Source organism: Triplophysa dalaica, chromosome 11 (genome assembly GCF_015846415.1).
Source record: "Triplophysa dalaica isolate WHDGS20190420 chromosome 11, ASM1584641v1, whole genome shotgun sequence".
NCBI classification, from domain to species: Eukaryota; Metazoa; Chordata; class Actinopteri; order Cypriniformes; family Nemacheilidae; genus Triplophysa; species Triplophysa dalaica.
Genome location: NC_079552.1, coordinates 2,063,580 through 2,081,676, shown reverse-complemented (window position 1 = coordinate 2,081,676; position 18,097 = coordinate 2,063,580). Strand labels below are relative to the sequence as shown.

The 18,097-nt window shown below is 39.6% G+C and overlaps 1 protein-coding gene across 3 annotated transcripts in view; it reads left to right on the top strand.

Annotated features, from left to right (window-relative positions):
• Positions 1-18,097, top strand: part of golga4 (golgin A4) — a 34,047-nt gene that overhangs the window by 6,348 nt on the left and 9,602 nt on the right. For 2 of the 3 annotated variants that reach the window (XM_056760309.1, XM_056760311.1), the window contains 18 exons: positions 155-223; positions 512-832; positions 1,479-1,526; positions 1,692-1,748; positions 2,555-2,653; positions 2,733-2,871; positions 2,974-3,158; positions 5,855-5,938; positions 7,478-7,625; positions 7,697-7,875; positions 9,520-9,618; positions 9,742-9,897; positions 10,082-14,049; positions 14,180-14,301; positions 14,960-15,090; positions 15,594-15,680; positions 17,834-17,851; positions 17,966-18,034. In XM_056760309.1, the coding sequence (XP_056616287.1) occupies positions 155-223; positions 512-832; positions 1,479-1,526; positions 1,692-1,748; positions 2,555-2,653; positions 2,733-2,871; positions 2,974-3,158; positions 5,855-5,938; positions 7,478-7,625; positions 7,697-7,875; positions 9,520-9,618; positions 9,742-9,897; positions 10,082-14,049; positions 14,180-14,301; positions 14,960-15,090; positions 15,594-15,680; positions 17,834-17,851; positions 17,966-18,034 (5,979 nt within the window). The remainder of the gene's footprint in view (positions 1-154; positions 224-511; positions 833-1,478; positions 1,527-1,691; positions 1,749-2,554; positions 2,654-2,732; positions 2,872-2,973; positions 3,159-5,854; positions 5,939-7,477; positions 7,626-7,696; positions 7,876-9,519; positions 9,619-9,741; positions 9,898-10,081; positions 14,050-14,179; positions 14,302-14,959; positions 15,091-15,593; positions 15,681-17,833; positions 17,852-17,965; positions 18,035-18,097) is intronic. The other variant, XM_056760310.1, reaches the window with a different exon arrangement.

Here is an 18,097-nt window from a genome sequence, read left to right as displayed (position 1 = left end):
TGAGTGGCATGAGGATGAGTTTAACCAGAAGCCCCTGCATTTCTCCCAGAATAATCGGGGTGCAGCACAATGGGCTGGAGGATAACTAACCAGGCCGACGGTCGAACCCTAAAGTACTGTTTTAACACTTCTCATTGGTTGTGTTCTCATGCAGAGCATTTCTCGGGCAGCGGGCAGTTCTCCTAGAGGAAGCGTTAATGGGGATGGAATCACATCTCCTCAGGTAACTTAACGCGTCATGGTTCCTAATGTGTAATGGTGTCATTTTCAAATTTGTAACCTGAGGTTGTTACGTAATGAAATTGCAAACAAAAATTTCAAAGCATTTTTTGCACCAAAGCACTCCCAACACACCTGAGATACTTCTGATGCATTGCAACATAAACTAAGTGGAAAACAAAAACAAATTCCAGTTGTTGTTCTCTTAAGATAACTCAAAAGTCTTGAGTTATCTTAATCTGATCATTATTTGATGTGATGTGAAATGATCGTTGTCCTTGTTATTTTCCAGAAAGAAGAAGGTCAATCTCTTGCTCAGAAGCTTCAGCAGAAGGTGTCATCAGTGGAGTCTTTGCTCCGGGGGTCCGGCCGCGGTGATGGCCTCTTCCGCTCCGCCTCGCGGGACAATCTGGTCAGAAGCTCCTCTCGGGAATCCCTGACTCTCATCGGGGAGAATGAAGCCCAGCCCCCGGCTTTCGACCCTCCTTCAGACATCGAGAGCGAAGCCGAAGAGATGCCCGGCAGTGTGGAGACTCTGTCCAAAGAGCAGCTGTTAAACCGTCTGCACAGGGTGGAGAGGAGCCTGGGCAACTATAGAGGAAAATACTCTGAGGTGAGCTTCCCTTGTCCTGTTACACCTGGAATCAACATCTAGTGATCCCTTAGACAGATTCAAAGCCAAACCTAGTTAGGATTGGAAGATGTGGATCAATCGTTGAGCACTAGAGCAATAGAAAGAAAAACGGTGAGACCACATTTAGTGTCTGGCGTTGTGTTTTCCGAACAGTCGTCTTTTATCTTTGCAGTCGTATGATCTATAATGGCAATTACATACTTCAACACTACATCAGTCCATTACTCAACGTCTTGGCACACAAAACTAAAAACAAAAGGCTGAGGTGCTAATTTGACAGATTAGGTACTTGATTACTTAAATTCAGACGCTTTTATCCAAAGTGATTTACATTCCATTATCCTATGCATTTCTAAATATGTGCAATGCCCTGGGATCGAACCCAAGACCTTGGCAATGTTAGCACTTAGTTACCACTAAGCTACAGGAAAGCTAATAGAATGAAGGAGGAGATCATTTGAACAAATCGGTTTTGTAAAAGAAGAGATCTTGCGCCACTTTGGAGAATGAGATTCAATGATTCAATCTGATGTGATCTTTCCAAACACCAAAAAACAAGAAATGATTGCATGACAGTCTTCACAGTTATAGATCTATAACTGGCTTTCTTGTTTTTCTTTCTCAGTTAGTCACAGCATACAGGACAGTACAGCGTGATAAAGAGAAAACTCAGGTAATTTGACTTTCTGTGACTGAGTAAATGACTTCAGTTTCCCTGCATCTCCAAGGCAGTTTTCCAAATGTTAACTTAATGAGTTGCTGTATTTCTGTTACAAGTATGAAAATGATAATAGTGGGTCATGCATCTCTGTCTGTCTTGTTGATTTGCATCTTTCAGGCCATCCTGAGTCAAAGTCAAGATAAAGCTCTGAGAAGAATAGGAGAACTCCGGGAGGTATCGAGTCTTCTTGCACATTCTTGTTAATTCTTAATCATACACTGAACTGAAATGTCTCTATTATAGTTTACTTTACCCAGTGTTGATGACAACATAAAAACAGCATTGGCTATAAGTGTGACTTTGAGTTTAAATGAATATACAGGAGTATTTTCAGCAAACGTGATTATTTAGTGGTTCTTACGAAGGCAAGCATCACTATTATTATTACTGATGTGTAAGGTTATGAATTTCAACTAAAGTATAAAACAAATACATTTTTGTAACAGATTATATAATCCTGTTCACTACATTTTATAGAAGATTATAAGGGGTGTAACAAGATGGTTATGTGACATTGCAATACAAAAAAATCACAATATTTATTGTAGAGCTTATCTTATTAGTTGGGCCGCATCAACATTGTTGGTTTTTTTTTTTTTTTTTATGCTTTTAGAAGTTCTCTCCTAGGGTTTAGCTTTATCAATTCCTTTCTTAATTTAATTTATGTAAAGTTTTATTTCTCGGTGACAGACCCATTCAAGCTTCAAACAGAAGGATCAATTAAACCTTGGGACAGTCCATTTAGTTGCATTTTTTTGTTTTATTTGAATTTCAGTTAAAAAAAACCTTTCGACACACAACGGTGTCGTATTGTGAACCAGGTGTCGTGTATTCTATCAAATTGTGAGCTGAGCGTATCGTTACACCCCTAAAACTTATGAAGCCAAACGATTTTTTTTAAAATAAAAAAAGCACAACGAAATCAAGTGTCTTAAAGTTAAGTTACTGTCATGTCTGATTATGAGTGTGTATCTGATCAGGAGCTTCAGATGGACCAGCAGGCTAAGAAACACCTCCAGGAGGAGTTTGACGCTACTCTAGAGGAGAAAGATCAGATGATCACTGTGCTTCAGACACAAGTATGTGTGCCGTGATTGTTTGTGTGGATTGTGTTTGTCCGTGTTGTCTTGCGGTGATATTTGAGCTTTTCTGTTTTAGGTGTCTCTTCTGAAAAAACGTCTCCAGGCATCTGGAGGTGTGGTCTCAGAGGTTGACACCTCCTCATCCCCTGATGCGGTTGACGCGTCCGCTGACCTTCAGAGCCCCAGGAAAGATGACAGCTCGACACTTAACGACGGTTTGTGCCCTGGTACCCAGTCGAACAGTCAGTCATTCAAAGAGTTTTTATCATATTTATGTGTTTGTTTACACATGTGTTTGCATGTGCTTGTGTGTCCAGCAGAGGGCAGCAGTGAGGTGGATGTTGAGGTTCTTCAGAAGCGAGTGAAGAGACAGGAGAGTCTCCTGCAGAGATGCAAAGAGATGATTCGCTCCAGTAAAGAGCGCACGGCGCAGCTTGGCAGCGAGAACGAAGTTTTACAACGGCAGCTGCAGGAGAGACTGCAGGAACTTGAAAAAATAAAGGTGCACAAACACCGAACACATGACACGAAACCAAAAGATCTGTGTGCCAATGTTTGGATTGGACTGTCATGAATTGAGATATACCCATTTTGGCCATTTGTGGTGATGCTTTGCACATTGGTGTGTGATAAATCACAACACAGATTCTGTGAAATGTGATCAGTCTTGAAACAGCGATTTGTTTATGTGTGTTTTGGTCTGGTGTTTATTATTTGGTCTAGCCTGATAATGGAAAGGATTTAGATTTGATTTGTGAGTCACCTGGGTCAACATATACAGTGTTTTATTTTAGTTTAAGAGATTTAAGAAGTTCTCTTTATCGTTCTTGACTACTTAAATACCTTGAAACCTTGAATGTTGTGTGATCCACAAAAATGTTACAGAAATTGTTTTTGGAAGCAAATCTGTTATTTGAGCCCAGAATCGTTTATTGTATCGAATCATAAGCCAAGTATACCGTTACACCCCTGCTATTTATATCTGGTGGTGTTTCCTTATTTTTATATCCTGAAAGCACACCAACTCATGGGAAGAGTGTCATCCTGGGGACCAAAACTGAGGTCCCCACGGGTAAACAAGCTTATAAAGTCATTATGTGTGTGAGTGCGCGCGTGCGGTACTAAGGATGGAGATGTGTTGGGTTGTGTTGAATGGGTTCAGGGTTGAACGGTGTGACCGTATTTCCTGTGGATATGATGCACGTGTGCTGTGTGTGGGAACGGCTCACAGCAGGGAGAGAAAGAGCAGAGGTTAACAGCTCACCCCTCCCTGTCTCACACGGACATATTACGGCCCTTCCGTAACTACCGTCACACTCACTCGTGCTAAAAAAGACCATCTGAGACTCCTCTGTGATTGACCCTTGTAGTAGTTTTCGTTCTGCAGGACCATTAAATCATTTCAGATTTATGTTCAACTCTCTGCATCAGAGAAAAAAACATCTTTCTCTTCTTTGCGGCCAATAGAAAAAAAGCAACCTTTCCGCTAGCGTGTTGCCAAGGTGTCTGTACGTTACTATTCGGTTGCACGGAATGTTTTGATTTGTTTACCATTTTGCCACATTGTATGTTGGAAATCATGTTGATCATCGTGTAGAAAAGTAAACACACCTCTCCTCATTCATGTCTGCAGCTCAGGGAAAACTTCAGATTCAAGGGTAGGGTTAAAATGGGTTCAACTGTTTGATAGTTATTGCGATGCTTGCCTAAGCAAAACATGAATTTCATACTCTATACTGTTGCAGTTCTATTCAGTTTTTTGCTTGTGGTTTTGAGTGTCAGACTGAGAAACTGGAAGTGGAGTAACCGCTGTACCCTGTGGCATGGACCCGTGTGGCTGATGTCGATGGGCTGTAATTGAGGGATAAATGTTGGTTCTCTTGGTTTTGGTGTGAAGACTCCACTGGCTTCTGTGATGTGGATGTGGCTTGGTTTGTACGTCTGTGTTTATCAGCGACAGAAGTTCTGTGGATATGTTTTGGTTCACACATCCCTGTGGTTTAAAGAAATCGCCTGTTATTGAATTTTTTGTTATATATCGTATACAACCATGTTGTTGATGTGGGAGAACTGTTCAGAATAATGACACTTTAAAGTGCCATTCTATTCAAATGAGTTATTATAGAGCTTTTCACCATATTGTATTTTGCAGTTTTACAGTCAGTACCTGTGTAGTTGACAAATAAACTGTCAATGTGTCTTATTGTGAAATCCAAAAATTTGGAAAAAACTGAATAATAAATTATTTATATTAATAATATTTATATTTTGAATATAACATAGCATAGCATAATTTAAAAAAAAAAGTATTTTAGCTATACTAAGTGTACAACAATTCTGACTTAAAGATTGTCATACTCATTGTCGATTATCAAATTATCTGTTATTCATAGCAATTATAATATTGTAATTATAATATAATAATAATCATAAAAATTATAATATTGCAATATAAATATCGCATACTTCGAAATTATAAAATTGACTTAATATATAGTCAAATAGCGAATAAGGAAATTGGCATATCCATACATACCAAAACAGTTTGAAGAAATGGCCAACCATCATATACTGTATATCTGTCATTTCATTTTAGGGCTTTTGCTATGTAAAATAATGTTTTAGTTAACATTTATTTTAAAAAAGCCATTCTATATAGGAAACGCGTGTAATATTGTTTTGGGATGTAGGTAGAAAGCAATGTTTAGAAAATTAATTAATTTACCACAGTATATGATGGTAATAATATCAAAAAGTTATAATAAAATAATACAAATTAATTGAATGGAATTGTTTTTATAGGCTCTTACAATTGCCAGAGGTTTGTTGCAACGTTAAATAGTATTGAATCAACGTGTCGCAGATCTGTGTTTAAAAGCTTGTTGATTGTAAAAACTTTGTGACTGTCCAATTGGAGGACATAAGGGGGGCTTGGCAGTTCAGTGTTTCATTACTGGTTCATTCAGTCAAATTGGCTGATAAAATGTGTTGTGACAGCCTCAGAAAAAGCTTTTCTCTTGATACTCAGTTTGACCTTTTTTTCCACATTCTGGATGTCATAATTTCAGGTTGGTTTCCAGCTGCTCTGGACATTTCTAAGATGCTGAGATGCTTATAAACAGGTTGTCTAGACCTGTGGGATAGATTGTTGCAAAGTGTTGATCCTGATGTACTAAAACGTTCATCATCTGTATTTAGGAACTTTACACTACAGAGAAGACCAAGCTGATCAGACAGCTGGGAGACGCCAAGAACCTCATCGAGCAGTTGGAGCAGGACAAGGTGAGAGACTGTAACAGGACACATTTGACTCCCCGTAAGGGTTCATCTATGCTGAGCGTCTGCCACCGGTCTTATGTTTATAGGCCAGCATGAATGGAAGAATTCTTATTCCACTGGTGGACGTATTATCCCGGAAAGCTTTTTTAAAATAGAATTGAAGTGTGCATTTCCTTTTGGCCGCTCACTTTGACACGTCTAAACTAAAATGTCAGAAAGCATTGCTTTGTTTTGTTATTATTTGGGGAGGTAATATAGAAGGGTTGGAATTTAGTTTTTCTGGGCCAGAGAATAAGGAGAAAATTGATGTTATTTGATGTAAAATTGAATGTTACATTATACAAACATATTCAGACAACTTGGATAAATATCGATTGATAAATTTTTCATTGTCTCAGTAAAAAATATTTTACAGAAGCAATATATTAAGCCTAAAAGTTAGGCCGACCTGTGATTGAGCCCCACAAATTTCATATTTTCAGTTGTGCTCAGTCAAATGTTTATGTTGGATGAGGTAATTAAGTCATGCTTTTCAGGTCTTTAAGGTCTCATTTAGGAAGGTTTCATGTGAAATATAAAGAGCTTACTCACTGCTAGTGAATTCTGAACAAATCGTGCATTAGCATTTGACATTTATTTTGCTGGATAGAGCTGAACGCCTGTATGGAATGTGAAAGGAGCGCAAACATACATCAGATATGATTTGAGCAGCTTCCTAACATGTGTCCTTACCAACTGATGTGACCCCGCGACGCGCGATAAAAGGTGTCTCTTCCATGTTAACCAAAGGTTTTGTCCAAACCAGCCCCGACAGCGCTGCGTGATGGGCAACGGCCGTTTCTATTTTAGAAACGTTTTTTATTTACGCGACGTCGCGGCTGACAGCTCCGCCCACACAGCGATCTCATTCGATGTAAATTCTGTACCTCATGAATATTAATCGGCAAACATGGATTAGGACTGGCTATAAATTGATGACATGCGTTTTGATTCTAAGATTATAGCAAAGCGTCCGGTGAGGCATCGCTGAAATCATGAGAACAGGACGCATCTCTGTTTGTGCACTCTTTTGTTGCAGCGTGTGAGGCTGCGTGGACAGAGACCAACTTGTTTTGTGATTGATTGTCTCGTCTCGCCCCTTTTTCGCGTTCAGTATGGACAAACAAATTGCTTATTGCAGGAATCTCATCATGTCGCGTTTGGTTAGGTTTAGACTATTGGAGGACAGAAAAAACTTTGGAGAGCTAAGCAACCGGCATATAATAGATGCACAAGCATTAGGTTATTTTAATGTTTATCATCAGTGTTAGTAGAAGATATTGATCCCAATATTTTTTTTGTTGACTTTCAAAATTGTGAAGTCTGTTTAAGGCTCAGAGAGCCAAGTGGGAATGCGCAGAAGCATTTCGGGCAACACTGAGTCTGTGTCCCAATTTAGGGTTAGGGTTAGGCTTGTTTTCCTATCTTTTTCACCCGTCTAATAAAGCTCTAAAGAGCAAAGAAAAAAATGTAAAAAAAATACTGAAGTGGTGAATTTTGAAGGGCATGGTCATCGCTGAAACAAAGCATCAGATGCATGAGACCCTGGAGATGAAGGAAGAGGAAATCGCTCAGCTGCGGTCCAGACTCCAGCAGACTCTCACACAGAAAGACGAACTACAGGAACAGAAGGAGAAATCAGAGAAAGCCGGTGAGTGAGATTCTGTCTCTTGTGATCTCTGTTTACGGGATCCGGATGTGCTAACTGTGCTGTTTGTCCAGCGTTTGAGGAGCTGGAGCGAGCTCTGGGTGTGGCTCATCGGGCCGAGGAGGCCCGTCGTAAACTACAGGTCAGCATGGAAGAGCAGATGAAGCAGGTGGAGAAAACCAGTGAGGAGGAGAGAAAGAATCTTCAGCAGGAGCTCACCCGAGTCAAGCAAGAAGTGGTCACCATCATGAAGGTGTGCTTGCCACTATTTTATCAGAAACTAAAATACACTTTTAAACATTATGTAAACACATATAATTTTGTGAAAATGATTTACAAGTTTTGGTCTTTTTTTATTTAAGGCATTTTTATGCTTGAATATTTGCATGACAAAACTTCAACGAAAAGCTATTAATGCATTCATTTAACCACAACAATGCGTTTTATGGGCCTGAAAATGGCGACTTTTGAAAACGAGGCCATTGTTCTCACCGTGTAAACTATAAATTAAATGTACATTCCACGAACCGAATAATAGTCTAATAATAAACGTCGGTATCTTCGCGTTGATTCGTCTGTTCAAACGTTTTAGGATGGATTGTTTTGTGAATCCGTCACAAGCAGACTTTGCAAAGAGACTGTTATTAAAATCTTGCAGGCAAGCAAAGCTCAATTTCTTATTTCACATGCAATGGGTGTGTGTGTAAGTCATCACGAAAAAGTGTTGTTTACTTCCGAAGGACAGGGAGAGGGTGGAAAATGGTCATGGATAAAAAATTATAATTTTGAAACAAACAGCTTTACTAACATTTTCCTTTCAAATTGTAAGATGTTTTGGAGGACACTTGTTACTGATAAAAACTGACATTTGTCAGCTGTGTTCACAGATGTGCCTTCTCAACGGCTTTGAGGAGATTCAATGATTTAAGACGCTTGGATCAGGAATGGAGTTGTGGAGAGTTTACGCCATTTGTCTTCGCTTTTTGATATGTTGCCTATGCTCGGTCTCCATTTGCTTGGAGTGTTTAGCTTAAAAATGTTGTGCCTGGAAAAGCCATCATCCACTTACAGTGTCACATTCATCCAGAGAAGTGAGCGCATGAGAGTTTGAACCTCTGTGACCTCACAGTTCTCATGAAGGTTGTGTGCTTTTATAGATCGACATACGTATGAGTTCTACCTCTGTGCATTGCTGTATGATACATTAACTGAATTGCAATTGTAAATCAAAATTGACCAAATTGATGCCACATTTATAACCGCATTCGGTCCACATGTGTCTGAGGCAGATATTCGGTAAGACAAAGAAAATTGGTTCTGTTTCCTTCATCAGACCCGTAATGTGTTCCATGAGAAAGATGCTTATGTCTTAGTTTGCATAAGCTAGGTGTTCACAAGCCAGTATTTTATGGAAGAGCAACATTTTGAGTCTGTTGATGTTTTTAACAAGTCAAGCTGCAGTACTGGTCAACTGAGATATTTCAAGTTGCTACTATCAACTTATTATTTTATATGTAGTTGGAATGTGAATCATCAAGTGGCAATTCTTTCTACATGATTTCTTATAAAAATTAATTTTTTCGATTGGTTAAGACATGGAGGTAAACACAAACGTTTCATGTATCAGGCCCTCTTTTGTAAACTGTTAATAAAACAGAAAAAGTTCACTTGGATTTTTGATTAAATTAAAACGTACATATTTACCAAAATTAGACAATAGACAAGAATGAGTCATAAAAATGTATTCAAATGTTAATTTGGCTTTTAGTACACTATACATTTTTTAAACACACAAAATGTTTGAACAACTGGGAAGAGAGTTTTGCATTTCAAATGCTTGACTAGTTATGATCTTTGGGATGTTATGATAAATCAAATGTTATAATGTCTGTTTCAGAAGTCTTCCGAGGATAGGATAGCAGAAATGGAGCGGTTACACTCGGAGGCTCTCGCAAACAAAGAACAGGAACTGAGCACCCAGATCAAACAAGCAGTGGCATGTCCTTCATTTTCTTGGCTAACCAGTGACATCATTTTGAATTCGCCTTGCTAGCTGTGCAAATATGATCTATTTGAATAAATAGGCGTTTATTGCTAATGCTCTTTTTATTTACCGTAGGAGCAGTGTCAAGAAGAGCTGCTGCTCTTGGCACAAGAGAGAGAGCAGCAGGCATCTCTCGCACTGGAGGACGCTGAGCTGCAGAAAGCTGCAATACAGGCCGAGGGCGACAACAAGGTCAAGGTACTACAGCTGGAGCTTGAATCTGCCAAAACGGTGAGTTTATCCGCTGACTTATCTGAGAGTAGATCAACAGGATATCCATACTCTCTTTACAGTGCCAAATTAAGCCGTAGATTTGAAAAACTGCCAGCGCCTTTGCTTTGTAGGATCTATGGCAATACAGTATATCAGCAAATCTCAATTCTTGAAGTAATGGTCATTTTTATGTTTTATACAGAGAATTCAAGAGCTTGAAAGTTGCATGGGTGACTCGGAAAAGGACGTTGCTGAGTCGGTTGATGTCTCAGCACAGGTCGAAGAACTGAGAGAGAAACATGATGCTGAAATAGCAGCTCTAAAGGAAAATCACCAGGAAGAGCTTGTAAAGATAAGGACAGAGCAGATAACAAACCTTGACCAGCAGCATAATGTCGCTATGGAAGAGCTCGTGCAAAAACACAAATCGGGCGTAGAAACGGTTTTGAAAGACAAAGACGAAGAGTTTCATTCTCATGTAGAAGATATGAACCAAAAGATGCTGGATAAGTTAAGTGACAAGCAAACAGAGCTGGACACACTTTCCTCTGAGTTTTCTGATGTACTGAAGAGTAAAAAACAGCTGGAAGAAAGGCTTTCTTCGATGGAAACGGACAGTCAATCCATGCGACAAGAGTTTGAAAAGAAACTCAAGGAAGAACAAGTGAAGTTTCAGGCTGTGTTCGAGGCTACACAACATCAGAATGAAGAAACGTTTGCAGGGGTGGAGAAAACGCTTAAAGAAGAGCTGAATCAGCTGAAGATGCTGTTGGAGGAGAAGGAGAAAGCTCTGAAGGAACATGTGATCAAAGAACAGTCTTTACAGGACAATGTCAAGCAGGCAGTGGAGGATGAAAGTGTCCAGTTAGAGGAGCTCAGACGGAGGTCACAGTCCGACAAAGAAGCGCTCGATGAAGCCACTTCTCAGATTAGTACGCTTGCAGAAGATCTCCAACAAACCAGGAACCAAGTGGAAGGTCTTGAAAAGGCTCTTGAGACTATGCGTAATGATTGTCTAGAGAAACAGGTGTGCCTCGAACAAAAGACGAAGGAACTTCAAGAACTAGATCAAAAGTTTGAGCAGGTCCAAAAGGACCTATTCGAAAGAGAGAACTTGCATGCGGAGACATGTAAATCGATGAAGGAGGAGCAGAACAGGTTGAGGAAACAGCTGGAAGACCAAAAGAATTCCCACGAGAAGAAACTTGAGAACATTAGGAAAGATTTGGATTGCAAGCTTAAATCCCAGGAAAACAAGATGGAAAAATTCAAGCAGAAAGCCATGGAAGCTCAAGAAAAGTTAAAGAAAAAGCTACTCGAACATGAGGAGAATGCCAAGACGGAGTTATCCAAGAAAGATCAAGAGTTGGAACAAAAAGAGCAGCAACTGAAGGAGAAGATCTTTGAGATAGCGCAAGCAAGCACTGAAGGCCTCAGCACCGCCGTCTTGGATTTAGAGGTAAACCACAAAGAACAGCTGGAGAAGCTTCACTTAACCCAAAAGCGAGAGAAAGAAGATCTTGTTCATCATTGGCAAGAGAAACTCAACCAGCATGAGGAGGAAATGCAGGAAAAACACACGCTTTCATTACAAGAGAAAGCTCAGGAGTTGGAGGAGATATCTCGCCAGCTTTCATCCATCAAGGAAGAGAAGGAACAGGTGATTAAAGATGCACAGAATCTCAAAGAAGAGCTTGCCATGAGAGAAACCACTGTGCAGAAACTACAAACAGAGCTCAGGGAGACAGCAAGCAAGCTGGAGAGTGTATCCACAGGAGAGGATTTACTTAAAGGACAAGTGGAAACCATGGAGAAGAATCTGAACCAGGCCTTGAATGAAAGAAACATCTTGCAGGACGAGCTCAGAAAAGCAGAGGATGCCAACAAAGAGAGAATACAGAGCTTATCCGAAGAGTTGAACAACACCCAACAAAAGTTAAGCGTGCTAGACGCTTCCAAATGTAAAGAGGGTAAGGATCTCCAGAAGATGCTTGCAGAGAAAACCGCTGAACTGCAAAATAAAGAAAAAGACTTTCATGAACACCTATGTGCCGTCACAAAGGAGCTGGAGAAGTGTTGTCAAGACGCTCATGTTAAGTTGGATGGTTTCTCCGAAGAGCTGCTTAAGAAAGTTGGGGGAAGGGTTGGAGAGTTACAACATAGAATTATGCATCATCAGAAGAAAGTCGCATATCTTGGTAATGCTTCCTTGACAAAGGACAACAGAATTCATACTTTAGAGAAAGAACTTCAACAGACAGTTGAAGAGAACCAGAATCTAAAGAGCGCTTTTGATGAGTTGACTCTTCAGTTTAATGCGAATTCTGAAAATCTCAAAGCCTTACAAGACGAAAGGGAGACTCTGCAAACTGTTGCGCAAAGTAGCTCTCTTGGACTTTCCGAGAAGGACCTTCGCATCGAGCAGCTTTGTGAAGAAAACAAAAGCATATCAGAAAATCTCAATTCTCACGTTATGCAAATAAGTAACCTAGAATCGGTCATAAATGACCTGAAGACCCAGTTATCAAGTAGCATAACTGCGAAAGAAGAAGCCATATCTCTGCTGAATCAGCAGCACGGTGAGGAAAAGGAAAGGCTTGCACACCAACTGAATGAGACCGTGAAAGGATTGGAAAAAGAGAAGAGCTCTCTTCAAGAGCAGGCAGACTCACTCAGGAACAAACTCTCTGAACTCAAACCCAAGTTCAAACAGAGCCACAGCACTGTTAAATCCCTTCAGGAAAAAATCTCGGACCTAGAGAAGCAGATGTCTGAAAAGGATCTGCACCTTCAGACGCTCACTGCCAGCATTGACAATCACTCCATGAGTAAGTCCGAGATGGACCAGGCACTTAGTGAAAAAGAGCAGAGGGTTCAGTCCCTGACATCAGAGCTTGAAAGCTGCTCGAAGAAAATCTGCGAGCTTGAAGAGCAAATAGATCTTCGAACGAAAGAACTGGAGCAGCTCGCGGCAGATTTGAAGCAACACCAAACTATTCGTGAAAATGAAAAGATGGAGCTGGTGAAACGACTGCAGGAAGCTCAGGACCTTAGCTCTCACAGTGACGCCCTAGTCCAGAAAACCGAGGAAAGTCTGCAGTCCTCGCAGACAGATCTCCAAGCTGCCAGATTGGAACTGGAATCCCAGCGGAAGGAGTTTGAGACTGAGAAGGCGGAGATTCTCAGAGCAAAAGAGGAGGCTGTGAGAGCAGCATCCTCTGAGACTACTGGTAAATTTGCAGAGTTGAAGAAGAAAGCCGAGCAAAAAATTGGTATGATTCGTAAACAGTTGACATCACAAATCGAGGAGAAGGAGCAGGCCATCAGAGATCTGCAAAGACAACTAGAAGAAGTCCAGCAGACTCGGCTTGAAAAGGAGGAACGTGTAAAGACTCTGGAGGAGAATGAGAAGTTGATAGAGGAGACCGTTGCTAAATTAAAAGAAGAACATGAACGATATCTACGAGAAGTGGGTAAGGAAAAAGAGACCTCGCTTCAGAGCCTCAAAGGCATGTATGAAGAGAAACTTTCAGATCTTCGTAAAGAAGTGTCTGCGAAAGAGGAGGATCGTGCTGTTGCTGCCAGAGAAAAAGTTGAGACGCTTTTAAAAGTTGGAGAGCTTGAGACTAAACTCTCAGATTCTGTTGAACAGATTACAAACTATCAATTTGAGATAAGTCGTCTTACAGCGGCCCTGCTCGAGCACACAGCACTTGTCCAAGAGCTTCAGTTCCAGATCGAAGAGAAACAGCATGTGGTAGTTGAGAAAGTTATAGAAGCTCATACTACCAGCAGTGCTTTAGGAATGGAGCCGGACATGGTTAAGGAGCAAGAGGACTGGAGAAGTCAGAAGGACTTGCTGGTGAAGGAGTATGAGGAGAAGCTTCAAGAGTTGCAGCAAAAACTTGAAGAGAAAGAAAACCAACTAAGAGAACAACAGAGTTTACCTAAAGGCAACGGGGAGATGAACAGCGAGTGCCTGATCGAGGATTCCAACACCTCAGAGAAGGATCTTCAGCAAAAGCTGACGGAGGCTGAGAGCGAAAAACAGAAGCTTCACAAAGATTACACCCGGCTTCAGAAAGATCTCCGCTCTCTGAGGAAAGAGCACGAGAAGGAGCTGGATTACCTGAAAAAGGAGATGGCTGAGGAAAATGAGAAGATGCTGAAGTAAGATTTATGTTTTAATCGTAGAAGCAGGTGCGGGTGTCATTCATGTCGCTCCTTGACTTATGGATGCTTTCTTCTGGTGAAACATTTTCTTCCGTGGGTTCATACTAATGGTGATCTTTTTTAACAGGCTCGAACTGGAAGATATGGAGATAAAACAGAATTCTGCTATCAAGCAGTTAATGAGGGAGTTTAACACTCAGATGGCCTTGAAGGAGAAGGAACTAGATGGCTCAATAAAGGAGACCATCGGTGAGAAGCAACACGTTTTATCGCGATAATTGTGTGTTTAATCACGGTAATCGGTGTTTGTCGCGGTTATCGATTTGTACTATATTGAAACTATGGGCAGCATTGTTAACACTTCCGTGAAATCACAGTAGAAACAGTTTTTCTATATCTGCCACTCAAATGCTATGCAACACCACTATACAAAACATACTGTGATAAAAGTCCCGGGCTATTACCGTGGTATGAAAAATGAATGCCTAGTAGGTAGTACCATGGTTGTTTTGGAATATACCTGGAATAAATGTTCTTTAGAATGCTATTGTTTAAATACTAAAAGATTGTAGTAAAATTAACTACCATGGTGTGCATAAATATGAATGTCATATTGTGATACCGCTCCAGTAATTTCTTTAGGAGAGTTTTTACATTTTGTCTTGAATAAAACAAAACATTTGATTGAAAACAATCAAAAATAACCATGGAAGACACATTTTTCCTGTTTCATAGTTGGTCACATTTGCTGATTTACTGGTCTTAGTGAATGTAAGATATGAAATGCATTATTGATATACCATGTGTTTTCAATCCTGCCGTGTAATTCATCCAGGATGGAAGTGATGTAGACCCTATGCTGACCCTCTTGTCTTCTTATTGTATTTTCGTGTCCATGTCCACACAGAGAAAGCTCAGGGTGTTGAAACCGAACTCATAAACAGCAATCGAGAAGAAGTGAACCAGCTTCAAAAAATAATCGCTCAGAAGGACGAGGACCTGAACAGAACGGTTCAGCGCTACGAGCTGGTCCTTCAGGTACAGCAACTTCAGACACAGTCACTTGAAGTAATTTTGTCTATTATAGAATTAATGTCACGTTTGTTGCACTGGTCAACAAATGAATAGCAGATAAAACGGGTCCATTGAAAGACTCTTGTTTTGTTTCATCGCTTGGAAACACCATCTTTTCATTTGTAAAACATTGGCGCAGGAGGAATCTCGTGAAGAGTTTATCGCTAAATTCCAGCATATGAAGTCACAACATTCAGGTTTCAGTTAATAGTTTGTGTATCATCAGGAAACGATTACCTCAGACTACCACCTCACTGGACGTGTAGAGAATGATGGAGACCTTATGTTGCCTAATTTTAGTTTCACTATCCTGACGGTGAAGTGTGTTAAATATTTGTTAAAGGATTATTTTCACAGCTAATAGATGTAATTGTTTGTATTTTAAGACCTCCGTGTATTAGAAGAAAATGAATACAGTCTGGCTCTATTGTCAGAAATGGCTCAAGGGTTTTGTTTTTTTCCTGTAGAACCGTGAGGAGGAGATGGGCGGCCGCGTGTGGGAGGTGCAGAAGGAGTTAGAAGAGTTACAGCAGAGAAGTCTCAGTGGCCCTCAGGTACGACCAGAGTTTATACATCCTTTCCTACATGCAGATTTTTATTTATGTCTTCAGGCAATAACACAATGGGCCCATTTGAGAAAGTTTTGGTCTTATGGAACTCGTTTTATTTGTGAATAATGTTTATTTTGTAAGTTAAAAGGCATATTTCCTTAAAATAAAAACAATCTGCCATTTTCTCACCCTCACGTTGTTCCAAACTAACAGAAACTCTTCGAGGCTAATTCAAATTAATACGAAAGTTCTTTTTAGTACGTTTTAATTAGGGCTGTCAAACGATTAATCGTGATTAAAAGTTTGGGTTAACTTAATGTATGTATGTGTACAGTGCATTTTAATTTTGTAGTTCTAAAAACATACGCATTTATTTAAGAAAAATATATAATTTTAATATTAATAAAACTTTACATATAATTTAATTTATTGGCAAATATAAATAAATACATGTAAACATTTTCTAAATATATACATACACTAAATATATATGCGTAATACTAAATTAATACTAAATTAATATTCACGGTAAACAGACTTGCACTATGCAAAGACAGACTTTTATTCTGGATGCGATTAATCGCGATTAATCGTTTGACAGCCCTAGTTTGAATACAATTTGCTTTTACAACAGTGAGTGCGTAAACATGCACCGTTTCTACATCAACTGCATGATTCAGGAGCGGACTTTTAGACATTATTTGACCGTTGTGAGACTTTTTCTATTGCGCATTATCACAACTGGGAGAAAGTTTTATCGACCTTTCCTCGATAAAATGAAACCATTTTACACGTTAACATGATCTTACTTCTTATCAGCATAATCGCAGTAAGAATGTGAACGTAAACGCATTCAGTGACGTTAGGTTTAGGGGTGGGGTTAAAGGAGGAGCTTCATTATTGCCTTTCTTAACAATTGTACATTTTTGTACAATTCATATTACGCAAATTCAAACGAATTAGCCACCTCGTCGTTACAAATTCTTGTAAGATCAGGTTGTCCGAACCCACTTTTCACAATATTGCATTGTTGCATTTGGTTGATGTCTATATATTTACTGGTATTGACAATAATTGTGTTTTTAACTTTTGTTATTACCTCACATGATAATATTGGAAAAAGTTCAGTGGTGGTTTTCCGCCTATTTTTTCACACAACACAAAGAGTAAAAGATAAAATAAAGAAAATAAGATACATTTTACATAAAGCATTTTTTTTATTTCAGTATATATTGCAATATTATTATTATTATTATGAAAATCTGATGTATAGAAATGAAATTAATTGGAAAAAAACTGGCAACTTAGTAAATATGTATTGGAAATGTACCAGAAGATGTACATGAGCTACATTAACCATTAAAGTAATTGCCCATAGGCTCATTTCAATTCATAGGCACAATTCTAAAATTATGCCTTAAAATCTTGGAATCAAGCATATCCATACATGCCAAGTGTAAAAAAAGCAGGATCCCAGGTCTCATTTCACTCACTTCCTCCCAAAGCAGCCCTAGATTTTATTTGAGCTGCAGTATTTCCTTCTAGTCACTGAAAAGATTTTAAAGAAATGTAATGAGCACATTTTCAGTTGGCGTATAATACTCCAGACTTCAGAATAGTCTGTCAGAATGAATCTCCTGAAAAGTTTGGAATGTCCCCCCTGAGAAAGAGGCAGTCTGACTTTTCTGAATGAGCCCCTCTGAGAGCGTCCCGAGCCGCTGGATTTACCGTGTGCTGTCGTGCGGCTCTCAGGCGAGCACCGCAGGATTGGGACGCAAAAAGTTGAGCGTTGTTCGCAATGAAAGTGTGCCGTTACAAACGTTTCTCTCACAGACGTGAACTTCTGCATCTCGAGCTGCATGTTAACTGCCTGATGTCACACCGAGTTTTTTCCATTGTTAAACTGACACGTTGAGATCGAAACCGACATCAGATGGGAAACGCAACTCATTTTCTACAATCGTCACATTTCTAGTTAAAATTAGATTTCTATTTTTGTCTCTCATGTCGCCTTTAGCTTTTTTCATTTATGATCATGATGCGCCCTTTCAATGTAAACGCCACACTCTAAAATAAATCAAATCTAGTTGTTATAAAGTTTTATGTTTATGCATAATGATGCAGTTGTCTAATTGGTTTAATCTGTTGTTTTTCAGGGAATCGATGAGCTAAATGTGAGTTTTGAACCTTTGATATCAATAAAAAAAATTCTTTAGACTTAAACACTGTGTTAGTCCACGTGTGTTGTGCTCATTGTCTGTTTGTTGGTTTTCTCTTTGACCAATCAGCTTCAGCTTGCAGAAAAGACGACCCTGCTGAGCGAAGCCAGGCTGAAGGAGCAGGAATACCATGACAGGGTAAATGAAGAGGCTCTTCTCATAAGTTTGCATTCATCAGACCAGGCCAATTCTTAAAATAAT